The 23,953-nt window shown below is 41.8% G+C and overlaps 1 protein-coding gene across 6 annotated transcripts in view; it reads left to right on the forward strand.

Moving 5' to 3' along the window:
* Positions 1–22,249, forward strand: part of SIPA1L2 (signal induced proliferation associated 1 like 2) — a 268,964-nt gene extending 246,715 nt beyond the window's left edge. For 3 of the 6 annotated variants that reach the window (XM_055146847.1, XM_004620318.2, XM_055146848.1), the window contains 5 exons: positions 854–985; positions 14,756–14,809; positions 15,335–15,458; positions 16,550–16,631; positions 20,977–22,249. In XM_055146847.1, coding sequence (XP_055002822.1) covers positions 854–985; positions 14,756–14,809; positions 15,335–15,458; positions 16,550–16,631; positions 20,977–21,123 — 539 coding nt within the window. In that variant the 3' untranslated portion in view covers positions 21,124–22,249. The remainder of the gene's footprint in view (positions 1–853; positions 986–14,755; positions 14,810–15,334; positions 15,459–16,549; positions 16,632–20,976) is intronic. The other 3 variants (XM_055146849.1, XM_055146850.1, XM_055146851.1) reach the window with 3 other exon arrangements.
* Positions 22,250–23,953: the final 1,704 nt, after the last annotated feature.

The following is a 23,953-nucleotide window of genomic DNA, read 5'->3' on the forward strand; positions in this document are numbered from 1 at the left end:
AGACTCAGAGAAGGCATGCTAGAGAAAGTCCAGTTGAGTCCTTTTGAAGGTTTGTCCCCAGATGCATAGTGAGTACTTAACAACTACTATCATTAATGACGTAAAGGCTGTGACTACTGTGACGAGAGAATATCAGAGAAAAAGAGATGCCAAAGGCCCATTTGCACAGAGAACTACCAAACTACTAAACATTCAGAACAGAGGGCAAGAGATTTCTGTTTTACCCAGTGATGGAGACAGCTTACTGAGCCAAAGAAGTGGGAAGTGGTCCAACCATTTTTGTGTTTAGCATATAAATTTTTGTTCCCTCCCTTTCTTGCCTGTAAATAATGAAAACATCAGCCTTGGAGTCTTTTTTTTTTTTTTGCTTTGTTTTTGTTTTTGTTTTTGTAATAAATTGGTATCAGAATCGGCATCTTGAATTTGTGGAATTCAATTTAAATAATCCTGTTCTTCAGTACTCCTTGTATTTAAGCTATCAGCATAGAGTAAGATTGTACTCAATTGTTTTTACAGTAAAAGCCTGGAAACCTCTTTCTGGGAGTTGAGGAAAGTAACTCCTGAAGAAAATAACAATTGATTCTGCCTTCAGTTAGACACTTAACTAGTGAAGAGAACCCTAATCTGGAAGAAAACTTGTGTGGGGTTCCATTACTGTGCTTTGGGAATTGTGCAGTTCTCAACCACCTTCCAGCCAAGCTATGCCTGTGTGCTTTGGGGTCACTGAAGCATGATGTTTCCTTTGTCATTGGGTAAAGGAGTGTGTTGATAAGAATTTCCCTGGACCCCTTTAGGGGTCAACCAGCACTCTGTGCTGCGATCTGACTGACACTCTGGTTTTGTTTCTGTTTAGATGAGTTCTGGTTCTCCGATGGGTCCTTATCGGATAAGTCCAAGTGCGCAGAGCCTGGCCTGATGCCCCTCCCGGACACGGCCACGGGTTTAGATTGGTCCCACCTCGTAGATGCTGCTCGGGCATTTGAAGGTAAAGATTGGAAGCCTCCAGGGCCTGGGGTGGCGACTTAGGGAGCATACTTGTGTCACAGGTGATCTGGGTTAGAGTTTGGGAAGCTTTGAGCATCTTTGAGGATGAAAAGGGGAGGCTTGAGCTGTGACTAAGGATATTTGCCTAGGAAGATTATGCCCCTAAAGCAACTAACTGAGCACTAGGCAAAGACTGCCATCACTGTCACTGTCACTGTCATCCCGTTGCTCATCGATTTGTGCGAGCGGGCACTAGAAACGTCTCTCATTGAGATACTTATTGTTACGGTTTTTGGCATATCCAATACGCACGGGTAGCTTGCCAGGCTCTGCCGTGCGGGCTCCATACTCTCGGTAACTTGCCAGGCTCTCTGAGAAGGGCAGAGGAATCAAACACGGGTTGGCTGAGTGAAAGGTGAAAGCCCAACCGCTGTGCTATCGCTCCAGCCCTCCAGCCCAAGACTGCCATACCTGAATTTAATTTTAGGCCTCAGCTGTGACCTGAGGCAAGTCATCTGTTCTATTGGGCTTCTATTTCCTTACCTTAAAGGTAATGGTAACTATGTGTAACACATTTGTATTGTCTTCCTGCTATAATGAGATGGGATAGGTCAATAATTAGGAGCCGGCTCATAGGGAAAGTGTGTGCATGCCTTGCAGAGATTTGGGTTCAGTCCCCAGCTCCAGTAAAAAAGAAAAGGAAATCAAAGAGGAGGTAACTTACTGGTTTGGCAGCAGGAGCCTGAGTAGGAGTTTGAGGCTTGGAGCTTGGAATAGGTTTGGCAGATTTTTCTTGAGACCTAAGTAAATCTGGGCCCACCTCTCTGAGCCTCCTTCAAGGCGGGTTGTAGGGTAAAGGGGGCTGCTCACTCTCAAGGCCTTTCCGTCCACCATGCAGTCCACTATCATTTCGGTTGTGAGAGGTAGAAGGAAGCACCATATGGATGAGGAAGGTGCAACTTCCCTTGCACCCTTAGGAACTTGTGTGTATGGGCAACCAGGGACCTTACATTATGACTTGGGCATTTGCTGCTGTATTCTTTCTGGTGTTAAATGTTTCCCCCGGGCACACTGGAATCGCTGACAACAGCAGTGGGTTCCTTGTAGCGGGGACTTCTGAAACGTTCATTTCGATGAAGCACATTCACTGCGGCCCAAGTGGAGAGGGGCCCATTTCCTCAGCACTTCTTGCCTTCTCTCTCCTTTCTCCCCTCTCACTCACCCGCTCCCTCGCTGCTCACCAGGCCCTGCCACATACGTGTGATGATGACAGGCTTCGGGAACGGAAATGGGGTTCTTTGCCCAGCAGTGGCAGGTGCCGCAAAATCTGAGGGTTGTGGCCTTTGCTACCCCTAACTTCTAGCATGTTAGCCTGGCAGAAGCCAGTGGTGGATGCTCTGTAATCACACTCTGTAATCCTAAGCTTCTAGAAGGGGGGCAGCGGGGGGCAAGCTGAAAATGACTCTCAAGTTAATTCCGACACTAAGAAAGTTTATCATCTGTAGACAGGTAGAGGGAAAGTGTCAGGTGGGCATTTCTATAAAATGAAAAGCATGTATTTCCCCCTGAACCAAAGGAGTGAGACTACTTTTGAGTTCAAAAGCACTTCTTCTTTGTGAAAAGTTCAGGTTGTTTCTGTACATTGCAGCCTTTATTCTCTGGCATTACCAGAATTTGGTTCTGTTTGGCAAACCCCCAGACCTGTGGCCTTTTTATTTCCTCCCCACACTGGGCAGAAATATTGATTGTACCTCTGTTTTTGGTTTTTTGTTTTTTGATTTTTTTTTTCTTTTTGGGTCATCGGGCAATGCAAAGGGGTTACTCCTGGCTCATGCACTCAGGAATTACTCCTGGAGGTACTCGGGGGACCATATAGGATTCTGGGAGTTGAACCCAGGTTGGCTGCATGCAAGGCAAACATCCTACCCATTGTGCTATCGCTCCAGCCCCTACCATACCTCTGAACAAAGAACGCAGGCCTAGCTAATCCACAGGCAGTGTGCTCTAACATAGCAGCGGTTCCTCTGCTTTGTGCCTTGCACAGTGTTCTCTTACTTGACCAGATATTACTGTCTCTAATATGAGAATAATCCTCTGTCCACTGTATCCTGTCACTGCATAAATGTTTGTTTAGTTCTTTCTGCACTGAATTCTTTTCTGCATTGAATTTTTTTTATTATTATTAACAAAATAAAGGATACCAGGTGGACTCAACTTTTTCCCATTTCAAGTCATCAATAAATCTATGCAGACCAGTATAAGAAGCACTAATTGGGGGGGTGGGGAGGGTTGGGCCACACTTGGAGGTGTTTAGGGTTACTACTCCTGGCTCTACTCTGAGCTCAGGGATTGATTACTCTTGGCCATACTCTGGGGACCCAACTAGGGTAATGAACATGAAAGGGGAGTGCTTTCCTGTGCTGTCTTTGCTGGTCCCTGATCTTAAAGCTGTTGCAACATGTGGGGATTGTTGGGGTGATACTCTAAGAACGTCTTAGATGGGGTTATATGTTTTTAGAAAAGGTTGTTATCCAGATTGTCCTTGTTGGTACACTTGAAGGTTGTTTCAAGTGTGGTATTACAGTTTCCGATGGTATTCTGACCAACAGAACCTAGAAAAGGGAACAGAGGAAAAGTTTAATGCAAAATCTACACATTTGGCACCAAGTCCTTCCATCCATGGTAGGTGGTCTGCCACGCCCTCTCATTGGCAGGAGGCTGCCTACCCCTAACCCCTCTACTTCCTACACAGAACAAATTCCCCCACAATCCCAGCACCAATCCTCGCCCAAGACCCTAGCTTCCAGCCCAGTCCAACTCCTAACTCCTCTCACCTAATTTGTCTGTCTACACTGAATTCTGCCTTCTTCACATGTCTGTGTCTTATTGGGGTGATGCCTTTCTCAAGACAAGCTCTGTTCCTTGCTTTTATCTTATATGTATTTATCAAGCCTAGATCAAGATAGGTAGCTAAATGGGAAGCTGTAATACAAAGAAGTGGGTATTAAATACTTAATTATGCTGCCTTGAGCTATTCCCAACTCAGCATAGTTTTTGACCCCTGGTTTTTTGTGCTCCCCAGTTTTCAGTTTTTATCCTTTTATCTCTATAGACTTACATCATTTGTGTTATTGCTTGATTTTCCTTCACCTCTTCATAGTATAATAGCTGCTATGTAATGAATCTTTCCAGTGAGGTGGGCTGAGAATAGGAGATAGAGATAATGAAGTGGCATCTACAAAGGAAGCCTTATATCAACAATCCAGTGGTCTTGGTCAAAATAGGAGCTGCCACTGGGCTTTTGGACAAGTCACTTAACTGTCACACACCCTCATAGTTTCAGAGTACATGCTTAATTTTACTAAATTCCATTTTCTCACCTTTAAGGCTTTTCATGACCATAGAACTGCAAGTTTTGTGGTTATGCATGTTAAGAGACGTTTACTGTAGTAACATTAGAGTCGCAGGTGGGAGTTCATACCATTAGGCAAAGGGGTGGAAACTATGTCATGGAAATTCTTGCTAGCCAATGCTGCAATGTGTAAAACTAAAAACAAAGCTTAAACTGCTTAAAGAATGTAGAATTCTGTTTGCTAGGATGGAGGGCTTCCATTATCATGGCTTCCTGAAGTTTCCAGAAAACATTCATAGAAAATGTAGAAATGCGTTTTAAAATTCTAGTGATTTTCAGTGCCACTGCAGAGGATTGTATATCAGCTTGAGAAAAAAACAGAGGAAAATTCAATTATGAATGTGTAACTCCAGATCACTAATATAATCTTATATTAGTGTCAGCTCCCCTCTGGCGTGAGTTGGCCTGGTGGTGATTGGGTGTGATCATTTACCTTAACACTTTAAACAGAAATGTCTTCACCTGGATCTCCCAATCATCCTGATTGAGTTGATATTTTCTAAGCCAGTTTGCAAGGCAATTTTTAAGGTAGACTAAACAACCATTAAAAAAATAGTTAAAAAATACCCCGTGTGCCTGTTTGATTATTACATTCAAGGCCATTCAAACTGCCTTACTGAATTTAGCCTCTGCTGGAAGAATGTAATTTTCATGCTGATCTAGGTAGCACTGTCATCCTGTTGTTCATCGATTTGCTTGAGCGGGCACCAGCAACATCTCCATTGTGAGACTTGTTTTTACTGTTTTTGGCGTATTGAATATGCCATAGGTAGCTTGCCAGACTACCATGTGGATGGAATACAATGGAATACTCTCGGTAGCTTGCTGGGCTCTCTGAGAAGGATGGAGGAATCGAACCCGGGTCAGCCATGTGCAAGGCAAATGCCCTACGTGCTGTGCTATCACTCCCGATCCTGATCTAAGTAGTCAGCACAATTTAAAGAGACTTAAAAAAAAAAAGAACTATGTCTGCCTATTGAATTGAGATACCATGATTCTCATAAAATTCAGTGGTGTCATTCATGACTCATTCTTGTTGATCATTTCTTTTAATTTTTTATTAGTGAATCACCGTGAGGTACAATTACAAACTTAGGAACTTTCGTGTTTGCATTTCTGTCATACAGTGATCATTTACCCATCCCTCCACCTATGTTGATCATTTCTTTTATGCTCTACAGGTTGACACTTAATAACATTCATCTTATTAAGAGCTATGATTGACATGGAACATGTGAATTAAAGAACTTAGATTTCTACTGTACTATTCAAGAATAGAACAGAGATACAAAATCATTCTGCTCTAGTTACCTTTGCTTCTACATTCTTTTTTTTTTTTTTTTTTTTTTTTTTAAATTTTATTGAATCACCATGTGGAGGGTTACATAGTTCTCAGGATTATGTCGGTTATACAGTTCTCAAACACCCTTCACTTCACCAGTGCCCATCTTCCATCACCAACCCCCCCAGTATACCTGCCGCCCCCTCCCACCTCCCCAGTCCCAACCCTTGCACATGATATGTTTCACTTCGTTTACGCCTTATTTCGATTACATTCCATGTTTCAACACACAACTCACTACCGTTGTTGGGGTTTCCCCCAAAAAAGAAAAGCAGTCCTATTGCCAAGGAGGCATTTGATAGTTCTCCATTGCTAAGAATATAGAGATATTAAGTCCCGCTGTTTGTTACATAGTTTTTCTTTTTCCCCCTTGCCCCGCGCCACCGAGTTCACGCCTGTTTTAGTAATCGCCACGCTGCCTGACAAGGGAAAAAAAAAACCGAAAAGGATGGTTATTTCCCGTCATCAGCAGGCGTGGGGCTCTGGCTTAGTTGATAGACTTGTAGAGTATCTGCAAGCAGTCTCTGGAACCGACGGTCTTGCGCTGGTGTCGGCTCCGGCTCGAGATTCCACCAGCGTCCCGCTGTTCCTTGTACATAATTTTTCCCCTTATATCCCATTCCCACGCCACCAGGTCTGTTTGCTTAATGGACATCACACTGTAGTTGATGACACACCGCGTTTCTTCCCGAGAAAGAAGAAAATTTCTTCTCAGCCGGCGTGGGGATATAGCTTAGTTCAGTCTAGTGAGATGGCTACCACTTTGATTGCCTTCAATATTTCAGCAACAGACTTACTATTAGGATCTCCCACAAAAGTCCGCCCCATTAGAAAGGAACCATTACATATTGCTCATACTAAGATGACATTAAGTCGCGCGGCCACGGCAGCGGCCGCGCGGTTTTGGGTTTCTGTATAAAGTCCAGGGAAAGTACAACCAGAAATAACATCACTATAAACTTTTACCCTTTTATGGTGCTCATAAGATGAAGAAACCTAGAGAGAGGCTCGGCGTCTCCGTTTTGCGCTCAGGAAAACCGCGGCCCCTGCGCTGTGCTCAGGAGGGAGGAGTTGAGAGAGAGACAGGTTAAAGGAATTGGGGGATGCCCGGGTCCCACAGCTTCAGCACGCCGTGGGGTCTCTGGTCCCATGCCGGAATTAGTTCAGTGGGCTGCTTGGGGTCCGAGGGCGCTCCCTCGGGCCCCTCCATCATGCTCCTTCCACAGCCGGGTCCAAAAGCTGCTTCTACATTCTTAAGGCTATGGTACACAGAACATAGTGTATCCATAATGAACAATTGTGTATGAGTGTCAGACATCCTGTGCTCATTATATATGTTCCCTTAAAGAGGAAGAACATTTCTATAGCACATTTTTAAGTACATGGCAATAGTTAAGCAAGAAAACCATACAAACAGGAAACTCTAATGTGGAAATGTGGAAAAATGTGGAAAATTCTAAATGTACACCTAGTAATAATTATGTTGAGAAGAGTTATAGAATAGGAATATATTGGGGGCCGGAGCGATAGCACAGCGGGTAGGGCATTTGCCTTGCACGCGGCCGACCCGGGTTCGATCCCCGGCATCCCATATGGTCCCCCAAGCACCGCCAGGAGTAATTCCTGAGTGCAAAGCCAGGAGTAACCCCTGAGCATCGCTGGGTGTGACCCAAAAAGCAAAAAAAAAAAAAAAAATAGGAATATATTTTCTTTTTCTAGTGAGTGATGATGAAAAAGGTGCCACCTATTAATACTTTTGGACTGTAGCTAAATGTACTCTATAAACCAAAGTGTGTTGTCTAGAAACAATTTTAAAATTGTAAAACTAACATGAAAATGAACTAACTTTATGGTCCTTCAAGAAGACTACAAAACTGTAAAAGGAAACAAAAAGAGAATAAGTAAAATACTTTTTTTGAACATAAAATAAAGTTTCTGTATCATTTATAAATAAATTGAGTCATCAATTTCTCATTGAGTATTAATAACCCAATATAAATTAGATACAAAATGAAAGTATGAGTGGAGACAAATAAGAAAGTTAATACATAAGAAATTTAGAATGTTGGAGGACAGGGTGGGGTAGGGTGGGGCTAAAAAAAGAAATTTAGAATGCTATTGAAGAATTCCGAGCAGCTGTAGACAAAATGGTATGTTAAATAATTGTATACTTAAAGGAAAGAGAGAGAGGAATTTCTTCTGATATAAATTGTCCATGGTACAATTTATATCAGATTGTAATAAGGAGATTATTAAATAAATGAAATAGAAGAAATAAAAGATAAAATACGGAGGTATTTATCTCCGGTAGCCTCCAGGACTATAAACAGTCTTATTGCACAATATTATTCTTTTTTAATAACACAGAAAAATTATTATGATTATGTCAGACAGTCATAGTTATTCATATTGATGTTTTTAAAAAGCATAGATAAAATTCAGTATTAAATTGAAAAGATTTCATTCATTGTTATTGGCAAGAGTTTAACTTAAAGAAAAACTTTCAATTATGTTACAGTAAATTAAGCACTTAAAAGTTGTACCATTCCCCCAAAGGTATATCTATTTAATAGAATTAAAATCTGTTTCTGGTGAAAGTTAGGATCAAGGCAATACTTTTAAGAACTGACAAAAATATCTATTCTAATAGCCCTATTTGTAAAAAATTATTATAAACAAGACACTTAAATCCAGAAACCAAAGAACAGTACTCTTTGGTGCCATGCCTTTAATTTTCTACTGAACTCTTTCATATATAAATAAGCAATGCAAAGAAAATTGAAATGTCTTTTATATTTTTTAAAATGTAAATTTTTTCAATCATTTAAAAAATATTTTAAATCATTATTAAATGGATGATTCTTCATAGAATATTAAATAAAAAGGAAACTATTAAAATCATAGAATATATGAGTAATTCAGTGAGATATTTAAATTGTTTCATCTTTTATAAGTAGCATTTTAAAGTTTTGCTAATTTGGGTGGGAGGCACAAATGGTGCCCAGGAGTTCCAAGGATTGCTGTTAGTGATACCCAGATAACCAGGCCAGTGATTCGTGCTAGAACCCCGGTATGTGGTGCTACTGAGGCTTTGCACTGCTCAAGGCCACCAGGGCCACCCCAGTTGTACTCAGTGGCCTCTGAGGCTGTATTGGAGATGCTTAGCAGGCCTTATTATTGGAGATAATGCAGAACCTGGGTGCCCTGTAGGACCTCCTAGCCCTGTTTAGTTTTTTAGACATCTTTACTTTTTTTTATAGAATACATTGAGTATTTGTGGCTGAAAACAGCAGAGGTTTATTATGTGTCATGATTCTGGGGACTGGTTAGTCTTGTCCCTGTGGTGTCAACTTTATGTCATTAGTTATATTCACCTGGGGTTCAGGAACGATTGGAACAAAGCATTGACTTCACTAATGACTGTATCTGGACTATCTGGAGGCTGCTGGACCCTTTTTTCTAGCAGATAATTGTGCTTCACATATGACTGAAGAAGTCAGGAAATCAGAGGCTACATGATTTCTCAAGACCAGATCTTGAAAGAACCAAAATATTCTCTTTACCACATTCTGTTAATTAGGATTCAGTCACAGGGCCAGCTCAAATTCCAGGGCCGGGAGATTGACTGCCCCTCTTGGTATGTGTACACAATAAGGAGAGGAATTATTCCTCATCACCCTTCAGACCAGTTTTCCACTGTATGTGCAATACTCTGTATGTGTATTACTTCCACAGTAATAAAGAATATCATTACATGTAGCAGCAAGATCAAATTATAAATTTGGGGAGAATTTAACCACCATTAGAATAACAGATGACATAAATCAAAGCAGTCTCCATAACTGGAAAGTCGTTATAAGTAACATATGAAATAAGGATAAGGATGGATCAAAAGCTTACACTCACATGGTGTTCCTTCCTGGATCAAGACATAGCATTAATGTGATTTCAGTTAATATAGCTAAAGGATTAATGACATTCATTTGGGTAAAATAAATGAATTTTTCAACAATAATGTCTATTATAAATGAATAATGATAATAATAATTGAAGCATAATAATTATGTAAAAAAATAGAAATGAGTCCTCTTGAATAAAAATAATGGTTGCAGACTGAATTCTGAACTGAGTCAAATGGGAATTTACATACTTTGTTCAGACTTAGCAATTAGAAAAATCACTTCTAGACAAAAAAGTTTTAAAGGTTGTCATGTTAGAAGCAAGATAATGCTTTAATTATGGAATAATAAGAGAACATGCAAAATGTAATGAGGTCAGCTGAAAGTATTAAATATTTAGGTAATTCTGCACCTGAAAGAATATTAGAATTTAAAGAGAAAATACAGGAGTATGGGGAAATATTTGTAATAATGGATTAAACCATGATATTTCAAGTGAATGATGGAACATAAGCAGAAAAATTCTCCAACAAATGGTTAAAGGTCTGTGGATACACAGTCCACAAAAGCAAAGTCACACAATAAATAAATATCTGAAAACTGTTAGCCACGCTTGTAAAGTTAAATGATAACAAGCTGCAAACTCCCACCTTTTGAATATGGAAAATGATGCAGCAGCCCTTGGGAAGCTATGAATTCTTACAGCTGGTATCATTATAAAGATTATAAAATGATCCATTTATTTGTTCAAGCGATATAAAAATATCTTTCTAGGGCCAAAAAATGTATGCATCCTTTGACTACAGATCTAATTCCTGAGAACTTGTCTACTAGAAATTGAAAGACTAAAAAAAAGCTTCCTATAAATAAATACTACAACTTCATTAAAAACTAATAATGGATAGATAGGTAGCCAAACTGTTCCGGCTGTGTATTGAAACCTGTCTTCCATATTCTCTGTAGCACAGTAATGGCGTCCTTTTGTCCCCCTTGCAATGCTTTATTATGTAAAATAATGTAATATATACCAGGTAATAGCCTAAATTCCATGTCCCTGCAAATGGCCAAGGAACAAACCCAACTAGAAAAGCTGCTTGTGGGTCCAACAGGGAAGCAGGGAAAGGAAGTGGGGGTCTCTTTAAACAAATACCAAAAACATCTGCTAGGATCTAAAGTAGTTCTTGTTTGAAATATCACCAGTAGGCAGTGGGTGTGTTCTGAATGAGTATGGATGGTGTTATTTTCACTAAAATGTGAGGTTGCGAGCTGGTCCATGGACGTTCTAGATTTTAGTGTGGCACCCAGTTGGGTCCGCTCACCACAGAAGACTTTCTCCACAAAGTGTCTCAGCTCCTTTTTTACTTGGGGCACCACTCGGAATTCAAGTGGTGCCCTAGGTTCCGGGAAGCCACTCTTGGTGATACTCAACTGACTGAGCTGGAAGTTCAGTGGAAGGGCCCAAGGCTGTGGCACTGTGCGGGCTCTGCAATGCTGAGAATTAGCTTGGTTACCCCAGGCAATGCTTGGGGGGGGGGGGGTTGAGGGTGGGGACTCCAGGACCACAGTCTGTGATGCTTGGGAGGGCATGTGGTGCCAGAGATCAAGCCCAGGTCAGGCACATGCCAGCCCCGCATGGTAACTGCTGTCAGGTTTCAGTTCTTTTTCAATAGCCGTAACTTTATCTTCATATGACTGTGAATGTGTATGTGTGCTCATGAGTGAATGTGTTAATGCAGGATGTGCCCAGTTCCACCTATCTGTCACGTCAATGTAAGTCCTCCCCAAATTAAGTCTATACTTTGTGACATAATACGTGATTCCTACAGTAGCAGGTTTTTGTCTGTGTTTTATGACTTTGAACCACTGCCCTCTGTACTCTGGGCTTTTGCCAGTTCTGTGCTCAGGGATCACTCCTGTCACACTCAAAGGACCGTATTTAGTACCAAAGATTGAACCCAGGTAGGCCAAGTTCAAGACCAGCTCCTTACATACTATACTATTACTCCAGCCCCAACAATTAATTTTTTTAGATAGAAATGAAAATAACTGTTGGTGCCAGTAAGGAGCTTGCCTTGCATGTGATTAACTTCAGATTTGATCCCTGGTACCCCCATGTCCACCCCAGGTTCAATTCTCGAGCACCACCAAGAATGACCTTGAGCTCTAAGCACAGAGCCAGGAGTTAAGTTCTGAGAACTGCCAGGTGTGGCCCAAAAATAAAAAGGGGGAAAAAAAAGAAAAAGAACTACTACTTAGATGAAAATTGCAAAACTAATTTAATATAGTAAATTGACTAAAATTGTCAGAAGTAAGAAAACTGTTTCAAGTCAGCAACAATATTTATATCTTCAATAAAGAATAATTCCAGGGTTTTCCTTTGTTCATTTCTCAGGGGCAGATTCTAGACCATTATCTTTCTGCTTTCATCAGTGAGCTGCAAAGGGCCTAAGTAATTTATGTTTAAAGTGCAGTATGATCTTTTTCTTCTAGTCATGTCAGCTTTCTGCAATATGTTGCACACAGTTGTCAGAACCAGAACCTTTGATTTCCTAAATGTAGTCACAAAGCCCCGGCTTTTCTTTAATTTGTAGTTGCAGCAGAGGCATATTAGAAGAGCTTTGTTTGTTGAAATAGATGAAGTTTTGCTGAATACTTGCATGTTGCATGTGATCTACATCTGTCAAATGGACTACTCTCCTCTCATTCCCTCCATGGACATGGCTCACTGATCAGTGTTCTCTTCCTTCCCAGATCCAGCCGTGATCTTCAGAGCTCTCTGAATACTTCAGACTGCCTCTCTGGTTATTTGCAGGCAGCTATTTTACCATATCGTCTCATGTTGAAATGGGGGAGAGGGGGCTTTCCACTCTCCGTCCACTCTTTTAGTGGTCAGTGCACTGAAATACAAAGCACACTAAAAAAAGATTTTTAAAGAGGTACCTAAGGAGATGGATTGTTACATGTATCAGCTGTGCCTGGTGTTAGGCTGTATAAAATGGAAGGGAAACAGTCAAACAGGCTCCCTATTTAAGTTTTCGGTGACGGTATCTTTGCGTTGCTAACCACCTTCAAGATATTCACACTCCTGTGTTTCTCTTTCGTTAAAGTTTTGCTTGTGTCCTTTGCTTCATTGTCAGTAATTATTTGCTTACTGAATATTTATCATCCTGGAAATAAACTGTGGAGGAACCAAGCTTTAGTGGAAACTGTCTCCTAAGAATAGATTTTCTACAGAGTAGGTTAGTGTCTGTACTTAATCAAATAGCATTCTGTTTGCATTTCAAACTCCCAGGCTTTCCAGATCCAAACTGAAATCCTCTTTGTGAAATTACATTGCTGGCAGAACTCTGTTTTTGGCTTCTAGCCTCCTGACCAGTAGGACCTTGTTTGAATGACCTAGGAATGTTTGAATGACCGCCAGTAGCATGCTCTGTTTCTGTGAAACATGTGGCTATTTTATCAATTAAGGTGAAAAAAAGATGATGCTAGCTAACATGTTTCAATCCAGATATTTATGTGCGGCTATCAGACCCAAATATATTCACAAAGAATCTAACCAGATTATCAATGAATTCCATAAAATGTATAAATACATCTGTTAAAATTAAAATTAAAAAAGATATTCTTTTCTTTTGACATTTCTTTTTCATCAATTATTAAACTTAGTGTAGAATAAGAATACATCGTTTGGTGATGTTTTTTTGTAAGGTGTTCCCATGTTTTATCGTATAGGAGGTTTTCCTGGACATGGTGACAGCCTCACCCCTCTACCCCCACCAATTCTCCCCTGGGTTCCTGCCCTCACCTCTGCAGGTCACAGCTCATTATGTGCAAAACTAGACAGCACCCAAATCATGCTGTAAACTTTAATTAAGTTATGATTTATCTCACTGTCTGGTCATGAAATTTGACCCACTTTCTCAGGAATGTGTAGTTGCAGAACATAGCACCTTGTGGAAGAGTGCATGACAAAGACATTCTGAAAGCTCCATCGAAATGTGAGTTGAAGGACAGCTGTGTAGCTCTCCCAGATGTTGAGAAATCCTGCAGCAGGCAGCAGTTGTGTGGCTGGGCAACTTCTGGGTAATTGATCGCTAGCACTCCTGAGGCCCTGCTGAGTACTTGGGGTCCAGCATTGGACCCCGCAGTCCAGCCCAGTCTTCCTTCACGTGCTTTGGGAAGCTTTTCCTATCTAATTAACAGGAAGTGAGTGACCTTCCATAAACCAGGCAGGCAGGTCGCCTCATTAGGAGACTCATCCAGCAGGCAGAGGTAGACAGAGGGAGAGAGATTAAGAACAGAACACCTCAGACCCACATGCGTCTGCATCATAAATCAAATCATGGAAAAAGATGTGATAGCACTAATAAACCTGGGGTTCTTCCTCTAGATGCATATGTATGATCAGGCACCCAGATATGGGGGATGGGGAATGATTATATATATCTCTCATCCTCGTCTTTGTCTACTTCTGAAGCTGTGTGCCATTCAGAACATTCCTGGACCAACGTTCTTATGTCAGTTTCCAACCCCTAGGGTGAGACCCACCTTGTCCTCATTGCGAAGACTATCCTATTCTCTTTTCTGCCTTGCTCTCGAAAGAGTGAATGTTACTGCTGCCAAGAATAGACATGCCTTCCCTGCACAAAGACAAGGGTAGCAGGTGACTGCTTATTGTTACTAGTGCTATAACCACAGAGCCCTCAGGGCTGCCTCTAAGGATGCTGTGAGATTCTGTAACCAGTCTCTCACACTGCCTCTCTCTTCACTAATGGGCTCATGGAGTGAGTTCCTTAAGCAAGCCTGAAATGCTCACCTTATAGCTGGATTTGGTATAAGAACAGCCCACTTCCTTGCACAGTGCAGTCCTGCCTTCTTCTAGGGCCGTTACCTGTGCACTGGATGAAGTATCCATATCGTTTGGCTTTGCATGTAGACTCATGAGAGCACCTCCTAGTTTAACAGCACACATGCACATGCACACTCCTGTTGACCCATGCATACCTACACAAGCTGCATTTCACAGGACCCCAATATTTGAGCTTGATGTGGGCCCAAGAGGTCCTCAAGTGCAGAGAGATGTTATTGTTGATAGGAAAATTCTAAATCTTATTGCAGGTCTTGACTCAGATGAAGAACTTGGGCTGCTCTGTCACCACCCGTCCTATCTAGGTGATTGTCTGGGGCTGACTGTGGGCTCTTGAAGTCCTGTAACCTTTTGTCCATATTTCATGTCTGCACGTCTGCATGATGATCCAAGCCCGGGGGTTGGGGAAGCACAAGGGAGAAACATTCTGGCCACTGTGTTGCCAGAAAGTTCTCCAGGTTTGGAGAGAGCTGAAGGAGTCTCCTTCTCCAAGTCATCATCCAATGCCTTGATATCATGCACAGCCAGCAGCTTTCAGCATTTGGGGGAATGTGGAACAAAGAAAGCAATTTGGCTCTAGCAAATCTAATATCTGCTAATTGTCCCCATGGCTGTGATGTGTGGATGCCATACAGCCCAGAAGGACAGCCAATCTTCATGCTTTCTGATCATCAGCATCTTGCCTGAGTTTGTTTTCCTTTGTTCTGTTTAAACAGGGCAGCACTGGTGGTGGGAAGGAGGGTGTTATTAAGTTATCAATTTATTTCCACAAACAAGTACTACCTTCAGGCTGTTATTAAACCTCTTTCCTGTGTGTCTTTCTTTCCCAGACCAGAGAGTGGCTTCCTTCTGTACCCTGACAGATATGCAACATGGCCGAGACTTGGAAGGGGCCCAGGAACTGCCTTTATGTGTAGATCCAGGCAGTGGCAAAGATTTCATGGACACAACTGGGTATGTAAGCTTTCATGGACCCTGTCCCTCATGCGTTTGTCCCAGGCTTCTTTGGCTTACAGGCATTTGGCTACCCCAACCAGCCAGAAGACCCTTCCCATCTAAGCTTTCCCATGGTCCTTCAGAATCCAAAGCCAGAACCAGGTGGGACTGATTTGGCTTATTGCCCTCTGGTGTGGGCAGCACTCGGCAGCATAATTACTCCACTCTGTGGGCAAATCCTGCCTGCCAGGACACGTTACCCTATGCCCATAGGAACACACTCACATCCAGAGCAGGAGGGAACCCCACTGCCTGCTGCCTGATCACTGCAACATCACCGACATGACGTCCTGTTGACCTGATTTCCACCTGCAAAGATGACCTGGCAGGGACTTGTTTTCTTCTAGAATCTGGACCTTTACTCAATTCCACAGCAGTGTGTCAAGAATGAACTATCACCCACAGAATATAACTCTTTACCTTGGCCATTCTTGCCTCATCCCAACTGTCATTAAAAAAATTAATATTAACTTGCAGGTCCACCTTGGCAGTGGACTGCAAGGTATTTTCTTGACAGAAAGGGAAATTGGAGAAATTGAATCTATGGTTGGTCCCCAAGATTTCATTCTAGTCTATGCTCTCTCAATTGACTGGACTCATTTAGATCATCTTTGTTTTTCTAACCAACTTATATGTCTGATGACATTCTGAATCCCTTTTAAAATCAATGAAGACAAGAGGGATTTTTCCACCAAACCAGTAATACAGTCACTTTCCAAATGTGATATATTACTACTATTTTGTTGATCGATAAGTATATAATTTTTGAGTGAATTTTTTTTTTTTTGCTTTTTGCTTTTTTGGGTCTCACCTGGTGATGCACAGGGGTTACTCCTGGCTTTGCACTCAGGAGTTACTCCTGGCGGTGCTCAGGGAACCATATGGGATGCTGGGGTTCAAACCTGGGTCGGCCGTGTGAAAGGCAAACACCCTATGCGCTGAGCTATCCCTCCAGCCCCTTGAGTGAAATTTTAATGGATGAAAATACTGAATGAAATGTCTTCATGTTGATGTTCTGAAGTATTTCTAATGCTATCCTGTTTTCCTAGAGAGCGGTCTCCATCAACATTGACTGGTAAAGTTAATCAGCTGGAATTAATCCTTCGACAACTTCAAACTGACCTTCGGAAGGTAAAGAACTCTATTGAAAGTCCATAATTGGAACATTTTCTTACATAGTCAATCCTATAACATATGTGAATTAACAAGAGGATTTTAGTTGCTGTCAGAAATCCTGGTCTCTGTTAGCTACTATAATTACCCCCAAGTCAGCTTCATGACCCTCAAAACTTCTACTCTACATATCAGCCTGTCCCTCTTTGGTCCAGAAGAGAAGTGAAATCATTCATTTCACTAACATTTACCAGGATTTTGTATCAACACTGCAGTTTGGCTGCATAGGGAAATGAATGAAGTACAGCGACTGAGTTCCTAGAGGGATTACAGGGTGTATTTGTTGTTGAAGCAGGAATAAATTACAACTGGTGTGAATACTGATAGAAATGATCCTTTGGGAAATGAAGTGATGGTGAAAATGAAGAGTAAGAGAGAAAATAATGCCCTAATCTTAGTGCACAAACCTAGTAGCCTTGGCTTGGAGTCGGGAAAATTCCTGCACAATTATAGAATAAAGTGGAGTAAATACATCTGTGCGTGTGTACGTGCGTGTGTGCGTTGGTGTGTGTGTTGGTGTGTGTGTGTGTGCACATGTGCACTGGAAACAAGTAATGGGAAAGAGGTCTAAGGTTTTAGGAGACAGTAGAGGGTAGATGTAGATAGCATGGAGGATCAGTTGACCTGTCATATGTGGTAGAATCCCCAAGCCTGAAAGTACACTTGAATTGCAGCATAACTCAGCAAAGAGATGTTTTTCTGCAGTTTGAATTACTTAACTCATTTAACCTGGGGTAAAGAGATTTATTAAGGCACAGATCCTTCAGAGCCAGGACCATCAAAGACACAGGGCAAGCTGGAGTGTGGGCAGTTGTATCTGGCTGTCCATGCAGGATATTGGGAGAGTTTAGTTTAACAATTATTAAAATTTAGACGGGAAAGCAACCCAAGAGAGAGGCAAGGTATACCTAAGGTGTGTGTAGTATATGATTAAACTGAGGGATCCAGATTGTAAGTCGGGTGAGGAGAAAATGTCACTGAAAAGACTTCCAATGGATAATGACAATGAAGTAAGATTGGTGAATCATATAATAACTAGAGGCTCAGATACTAGAGAAATTATTTTAAAATAATTTCTTATTTTAAAAGATATCTTTAAAAGATAAGATGTAGTGATTTATTTTATTTTAAGAGATAAGGTATAGTGATTAGTAAATATATGCTTAAAACATTTAGGGGATATGGGCCGGAGCGATAGCACAACGGGTAGGGCATTTGCCTTGCACGCGGCCAACCCGGGTTCGATCCCCGGCATCCCATATGGTCCCCCAAGCACCGCCAGGAGTAATTCTTGAGTGCAACGCCAGGAGTAACCTCTGAGCATCGCTGGGTGTGACCCAAAAAGAAAAAAAAAACATTTAGGGGATAGGCAGTTATTGGCAATAGAACATCAATACATACAAAAAAGGAAATGGTCATGAGGATATAGAGAGAGGCAGGTTTTGAGATCATAGAGAGGAAATTATGGAGAAGCTGGAATGGGTAGAACATCTCAGTAGGTTTGAAATTATCTATAAACATAGATTTTATTGGAGAAAATAAAAGTGATTTGTACTGTAGAATGTACTCTATCAGTGATGGACTGAAGTGGAGATAACAGTGGTGAGTGTAGTGCATAGGGCTGGAAAGTCTTGTAACTCTTGTAACTTAATGTCATGCTTCTCAAAAAAAAAAAAAACTAGAATTTTGGGGAGGAGTAGTGTTTTGAACTGGGCAGCATTCAGAAGGACCCTGTGCATATTAGGTTCTTGAAGAACAACCACTTATCCTTCAGGTAGCTTTTGGGGAAGCAAAATCATTTGGAGAAAACTAGAAATCCATTTAAAATATGGAGAGGAAAGGGATTTCCCCAAAAGTTGAGTGTGTTCAAGGTTTTAATGACAGGGTGCATTTCTTTTTTATTTTATTTTTTTTTATTAGTGAATCACCATGAGGTGCAGTTACAGACTTATAAACTTCTATGCTTGCATTTCAGTCATATAATGGTCAGGTATCCATCCCTCCACCAATGTCCATTTTCTACCACCAATGGTCCCAACATCCTTCCCACCATCCCCACCCTGTCCCCCCTCTCCCCACCCCGCCTCTGTGGCAGGGCTTCCCCTTTTGCTCTCTCTCGCTCTCTCTCTCCTTTTGGGTGTTGTGGTTTGCAATAGAGGTATTTTATTTTTTGCTTTTTTTTTTTGGGGGGGGGGGGTCACACCCGGCGATGCTCAGAGGTTACTTCTGGCTTTGCACTCAGGAATTACTCCTGGTGGTGCTCAGGGGACCATGTGGAATGCTGGGAATTGAACCTGGGTCAGCCACTTGCAAGGCAAACACCCTACCCGCTGTGCTATTGCTCCAGCCCCTGCAATAGAGGTATTGAGTGGCCATCATGTTTGGTCTATAGTCTGTTTTCAGGGTGCATCTCCCATCCTGAGCAGATCCTCCTAGCACCATTTACTTGGTTATCCCTTCTCTAACTGAACTGCCTTTTCCCCCAGTATGTGATGCCAGCTTCTAAGCTGTGGTGTAATCCTCCCAGTACTTATCTTTAATAATCTTGGGTGTTAGTCTGCCATTCTGTTACTTTATATTCCACAAATGAGTGCAATTTTTCTATGACAGTCCCTCTCTTTCTGACTCATTTCACTTAACATGATACTTTCCATGATGATCCATCTATGTGCTGATTTCATGACTTCATCTTTTCTAACCGCTGCCTAGTATTCCATTGTGTAGATGTACCAGAGTTTCTTTAGCCAGTCATCTGTTCTCGGGCACTCAGTTTTTTTCCAGATTTTGGCTATTGTAAACAGTGCTGCAATGAACATACAAGTGCAGATGTCATTTCTACTATACCTTTTTGCCTCTCCAGGATATATTCCCAGGAGTGGTATTGCAGGGTCAAATGGGAGCTCAGTTTCTAATCTTTTGAGAATCATCCTTATTGTTTTCCAAAATGGCTGAGTTAGTCAGCATTCCCACCAGCAGTGAAGGAGAGTCCCTTTCTCCCCACATCCATGCCAACAGAGGTTGCTTTTGTTCTTTTAGATGTGGGCCAGTCTCTGTGGTGTGAGGTGACATCTCATTGTTGTTTTGATCTGCATCTCAACAGGGTGCATTTCTAAAGATCACAAAAAAAGTAGTTCATGGAGGTGTGGTTGCTGGCATTTGAGTTGCAATAGGGATATTCTGAATCATATTGGGAATGAAAGTCCTGGAGACAAGAATTGAAATCAGATCTTTAACCTCTTGAAGTAACTAAGGAAAGTCATGATTAGGGTAGACTGAAATTGGTCCTTATAGAGAAATCAATAAGCGATTATAACCAGACCTCCTCTTGGAACTGCTCTTTAAGTCATGTGAGGAAGTAGATTAAATTGAGGGACCCTAAAATACAAGAAAACCTTAAAGATGCTGCTAGATAGAGCCTACCCTAGATAACCACCAAGGACAGTGCCTAACCCACACCTGGCAAACACAGTGCTACAAAGAGCATTGAATGGCTTTACCAGCAAAGTTAGAGCTCTTTTAGAAAATACCAACTGTAGAACCAGAAAGATAATATAATGGGTGTGGTGTTTGCCCTTACACCGGATTCAATCCCTGGTATGGCATATAGTGAGTGCCCTGAGCCCTGCCAGTAGTGACATCTAAACACAGAGCCTGAAGTAAGCCCTGAGCACAGTCAGGTGTGGCCCCTCTCCCACAAAATATCAGCTGTTCTGATGTGACCCCTTTTAGCATTGGAGAGCTGAAACTTGTGTGTCTTGTATCTTCAAATGCTTGATTTGATTTTTCTGAAAAACATGAATTACTTTTACATCATTTTCAATGGCAAACCTTGAAGATAGTTATGGAAGTTTTAATCTGCTATGGAAATGCCATATGTGGAATGAAATACTTAAATCCTTTGTTATGAACTTATGTGTGATCCACAACCTTCTTGCTACCCATCTCATGGAGTAGGTTCATGTGGAAAGCTCCTGCACCTTTCCAAGGGCATTAGTCTCCCTTTTGTGGGAGTAGAGGATAAAATAAACTGTGCCTAATAACCTTTCTTTATAACAGCTGTCTTGATACTTGGTGGGAGCTAAATGGAATGAAAAGAATGGATAGGCTGAGTTAGCCCCCACCCCTGCCCCCAGTCCTTTCTGCATTCTTGGCAGAAACCGGGAGCAGACAAATCTCTAAGATGCTTCTCCCCTTACCCCCCCACCCCCTCCCCCTGCTCCAAATAAGTGGGAAATAAAGATAAGGGCTTCTTGTCCTGTGAACGTGTCCCTCTTGACCATGACTCTGCCTCTCCTCTCACCAGGAAAAGCAGGACAAGGCAGTGCTCCAAGCCGAAGTGCAGCATCTGAGACAAGACAACATGCGGCTGCAGGAGGAGTCGCAGACAGCCACAGCACAGTTGCGAAAGTTCACGGAGTGGTTCTTCAGCACTATTGACAAAAAGTCGTAACCAGCCTGGATCATCATGGGACCCTGGGGCAATGCCTTGAAGCCCTTCAAAATCACAAACCTGTGGAATTTAGCTGTGCTTGCAGCCAATCGTAGATGCCATTGCTGTTCTGCTCTGTGTAGCATCATTCACCCCAGCTGGAGAGGGAGCCGTTGTTGATAGCCCCCCGTGTGATAGCAGAGAGAGGACCATGGGAAGATGAATGTAACTCCCCTTGTCGAGATGAATGTAAACCCTGGAATCAGCTTGGACCTTTTTCTTTGGACTCTGCTACAATGATGCTCTGGCATGGGCTTACCTCAAGAGGGAAGAGAGTTGGGTTTTATTTCCTCTGTATCAGGTGACCTGATAGGGATGTTAAAGCAATTACCATAGTTGGGGCTTTAGTATTGTAAAATACACATGCAAACAAATAATCAGACATATACTTTAATGTTAAAGGTGCTCTATTTTTTTGGATGTACAGTAGTTTTATTTCCACAACCACATTATCATAGCAATAAGAAAGAGGCTTAGTTAATAGCTCAAAGCCTCGTAGAGGAAACAGAAGCACTGATGTGTCTAACACTAGTTCGAATGCTGTTATTTTTGACTTATTTATTTGCAGGAGCGAAGGTGCCTGAATATTTCCCGTGTTTAAGGATTAAAAAAGAGAGATGCATATGCCTTGTAAATGGCTCACTAAGTAGTCACTTCAATTCTTAGTTGATTTTTGTATAGTTTATGCTATTCTGAAAACAAAGAGTCAATCTGCTTCCAACTAGACCTCTCCTGTAAGCTGTGAGCCAGCGGAATCCCATGTAAAATGCCAAATTTCTTTATCTTTGTACAGAAGCTTTGATGAAGTGTCTTGTATTTAACACCCTTATTTAAGCTTATTTAACCTTAAATTGTTAATTTTATAAACTGTGGTCTTACCTGCACTGAGAGGAGGGGGGTGTAGGTAGCAGCAAGCTCAGAAAAGACAGAGCTTGCCCCAAACAGACTGATGAGCAGGGCAGGAAATTCTAACATCTGGATGCTGCTAGTAACAAGTTGTTTGTATTGCTTTACCATTTTTAACTGTTCTATTTGAGATGAACCTACATTTTGCTTTTTTAATAAATGTTTAAAAGAGTCCACATAAGTAATGGTATTGTCTAGTGAATGTAGCTTTTTGAGACTATTGGTGGTGTGAGGGCGGGAAGGGGTCCTTAATCTATATTAAATAATGTTCAGCCACATTTATTATAGACACCCAAGAAGACTTCAAGAGTCACCATTAATTAGTCATTGTTATATGCCAGAAAAGCTTTCTGTACATTTTATCCTTCTCATTAACTCCTAACAGTTTCTTTACTAGATTGGCAGTAAGAGTCCCATTTTAAAACTTGGCAAAGTGATGCACAAATAAGTAATTTGCCAAAGATCACCTCTTTTTAGCATCTTACTCAACAAAGAACTTGATTTTGCATTACAAATTACTATGGTTGTACTTTCAGAAAGTCAGAAAAATGGCGGGGCTGCAACAGCAGTGCACTGGGTAAGCTGAGTTTGATTGCCAGCATCCCATACATCCCCGGAGCACCACAAGGATCTGTTCCCTGAGTGCAAAGTCAGGAGTAAACCCTTGAGTACCTCAGGGTATAGCCCAAACACTAAACCAAAAAGTCAGGAAGAGGTGACCTATAAATTTGAATCAGATGTAAAATAGAAAGCACAGATAAACTAGACAGGGAAAAGTAGAGATAGTACAGCAGATAAGGTGCTGGGCTTGCATGTGACTGACCCAGGTTCAATCCTCAGTACCACATATGGTCTCCTGAACCCTACCAGGAGTGATTCCTGAGCACAGAGCTAGGAGTATGCCCTGAGCACAGCTGGGTGGGGGGAAAAAAAAAAAAGACAAAATGAAGGCTAAAGTGGGAAGGGAAACAGCATAAAGTTCAAAGTCCTCCACCTTCTGAGAATAGAAGCTGTAGCAAGAACTGGAAGGAAGAAGTGATCCCAGGTGTTTAGCCTCTAAAGAATTTCTCAAGTGGGCCTTGCGTATAAAGTATATTCGGAAGTAGCCTGAGATTCCTAGACCTGGGTCACCATAGGCTGCACAGGCTGATGCTGTTTCTAAAAGATAAAGGCACAACTCCAAAACGCATCCAGTGAGTCCAGGTTTTCAGGTAGTCAGTACACTATAGACCATGTGATCTCTTTTCTATCACCATGTGCCAGGCACTGTGCTAGGCTAAAGGGCCGTGATCAAAACCAACTGAATGTGGTCTTTGTGTTGCCTCTGATTCACTCCGGAGAGACAGAAATGATAATATTTTGCAACATGAGAGAAAGAAGAAATGCCTGGGATGGGCTCTCTGAAATTATAAATATAAAACCCTGACATTGTTTGAAAAGTTCCTATGTGTCAGGCACTGCTTGGAGCCCTTTGTTATCTCCATAGCAACCCCGTCGGTAGCTATCCCAATCATTCTTTCTTTAAAGATGAGAAATTGAGACATCGACAGTAGACTTAAGGGACACCTCTGTGCAGAGGTTATTTTTTTTGAAAGTGGAGAAAGACCATGAAACTAGGGGGGAGGCAGGGGAGCATTCCAGGGAAAGGGGTCATGGAGTTCAGAGAACTTGAGGCTGCAGAAAGGATGTACGTAAAACTGGAAGTGCTGGCCAAGGGGCAGGAGATGTGGAGGAAGAGATAAGTACAAGCCAGACCATTAAGATCAGTAGGCTATGGTAGAGTCTGGATTTTGTTCTAAGCTGAAAGGAAGCCGTTGCGTAGGAAGGCTACCTCTTATGACCTATGACCTATATTTTAAAGGGGAATTGTGGCTTATAGAGGAGA

The sequence above is a fragment of the Sorex araneus genome, chromosome 9 (assembly GCF_027595985.1).
Source record: "Sorex araneus isolate mSorAra2 chromosome 9, mSorAra2.pri, whole genome shotgun sequence".
Lineage (NCBI taxonomy): Eukaryota > Metazoa > Chordata > Mammalia > Eulipotyphla > Soricidae > Sorex > Sorex araneus.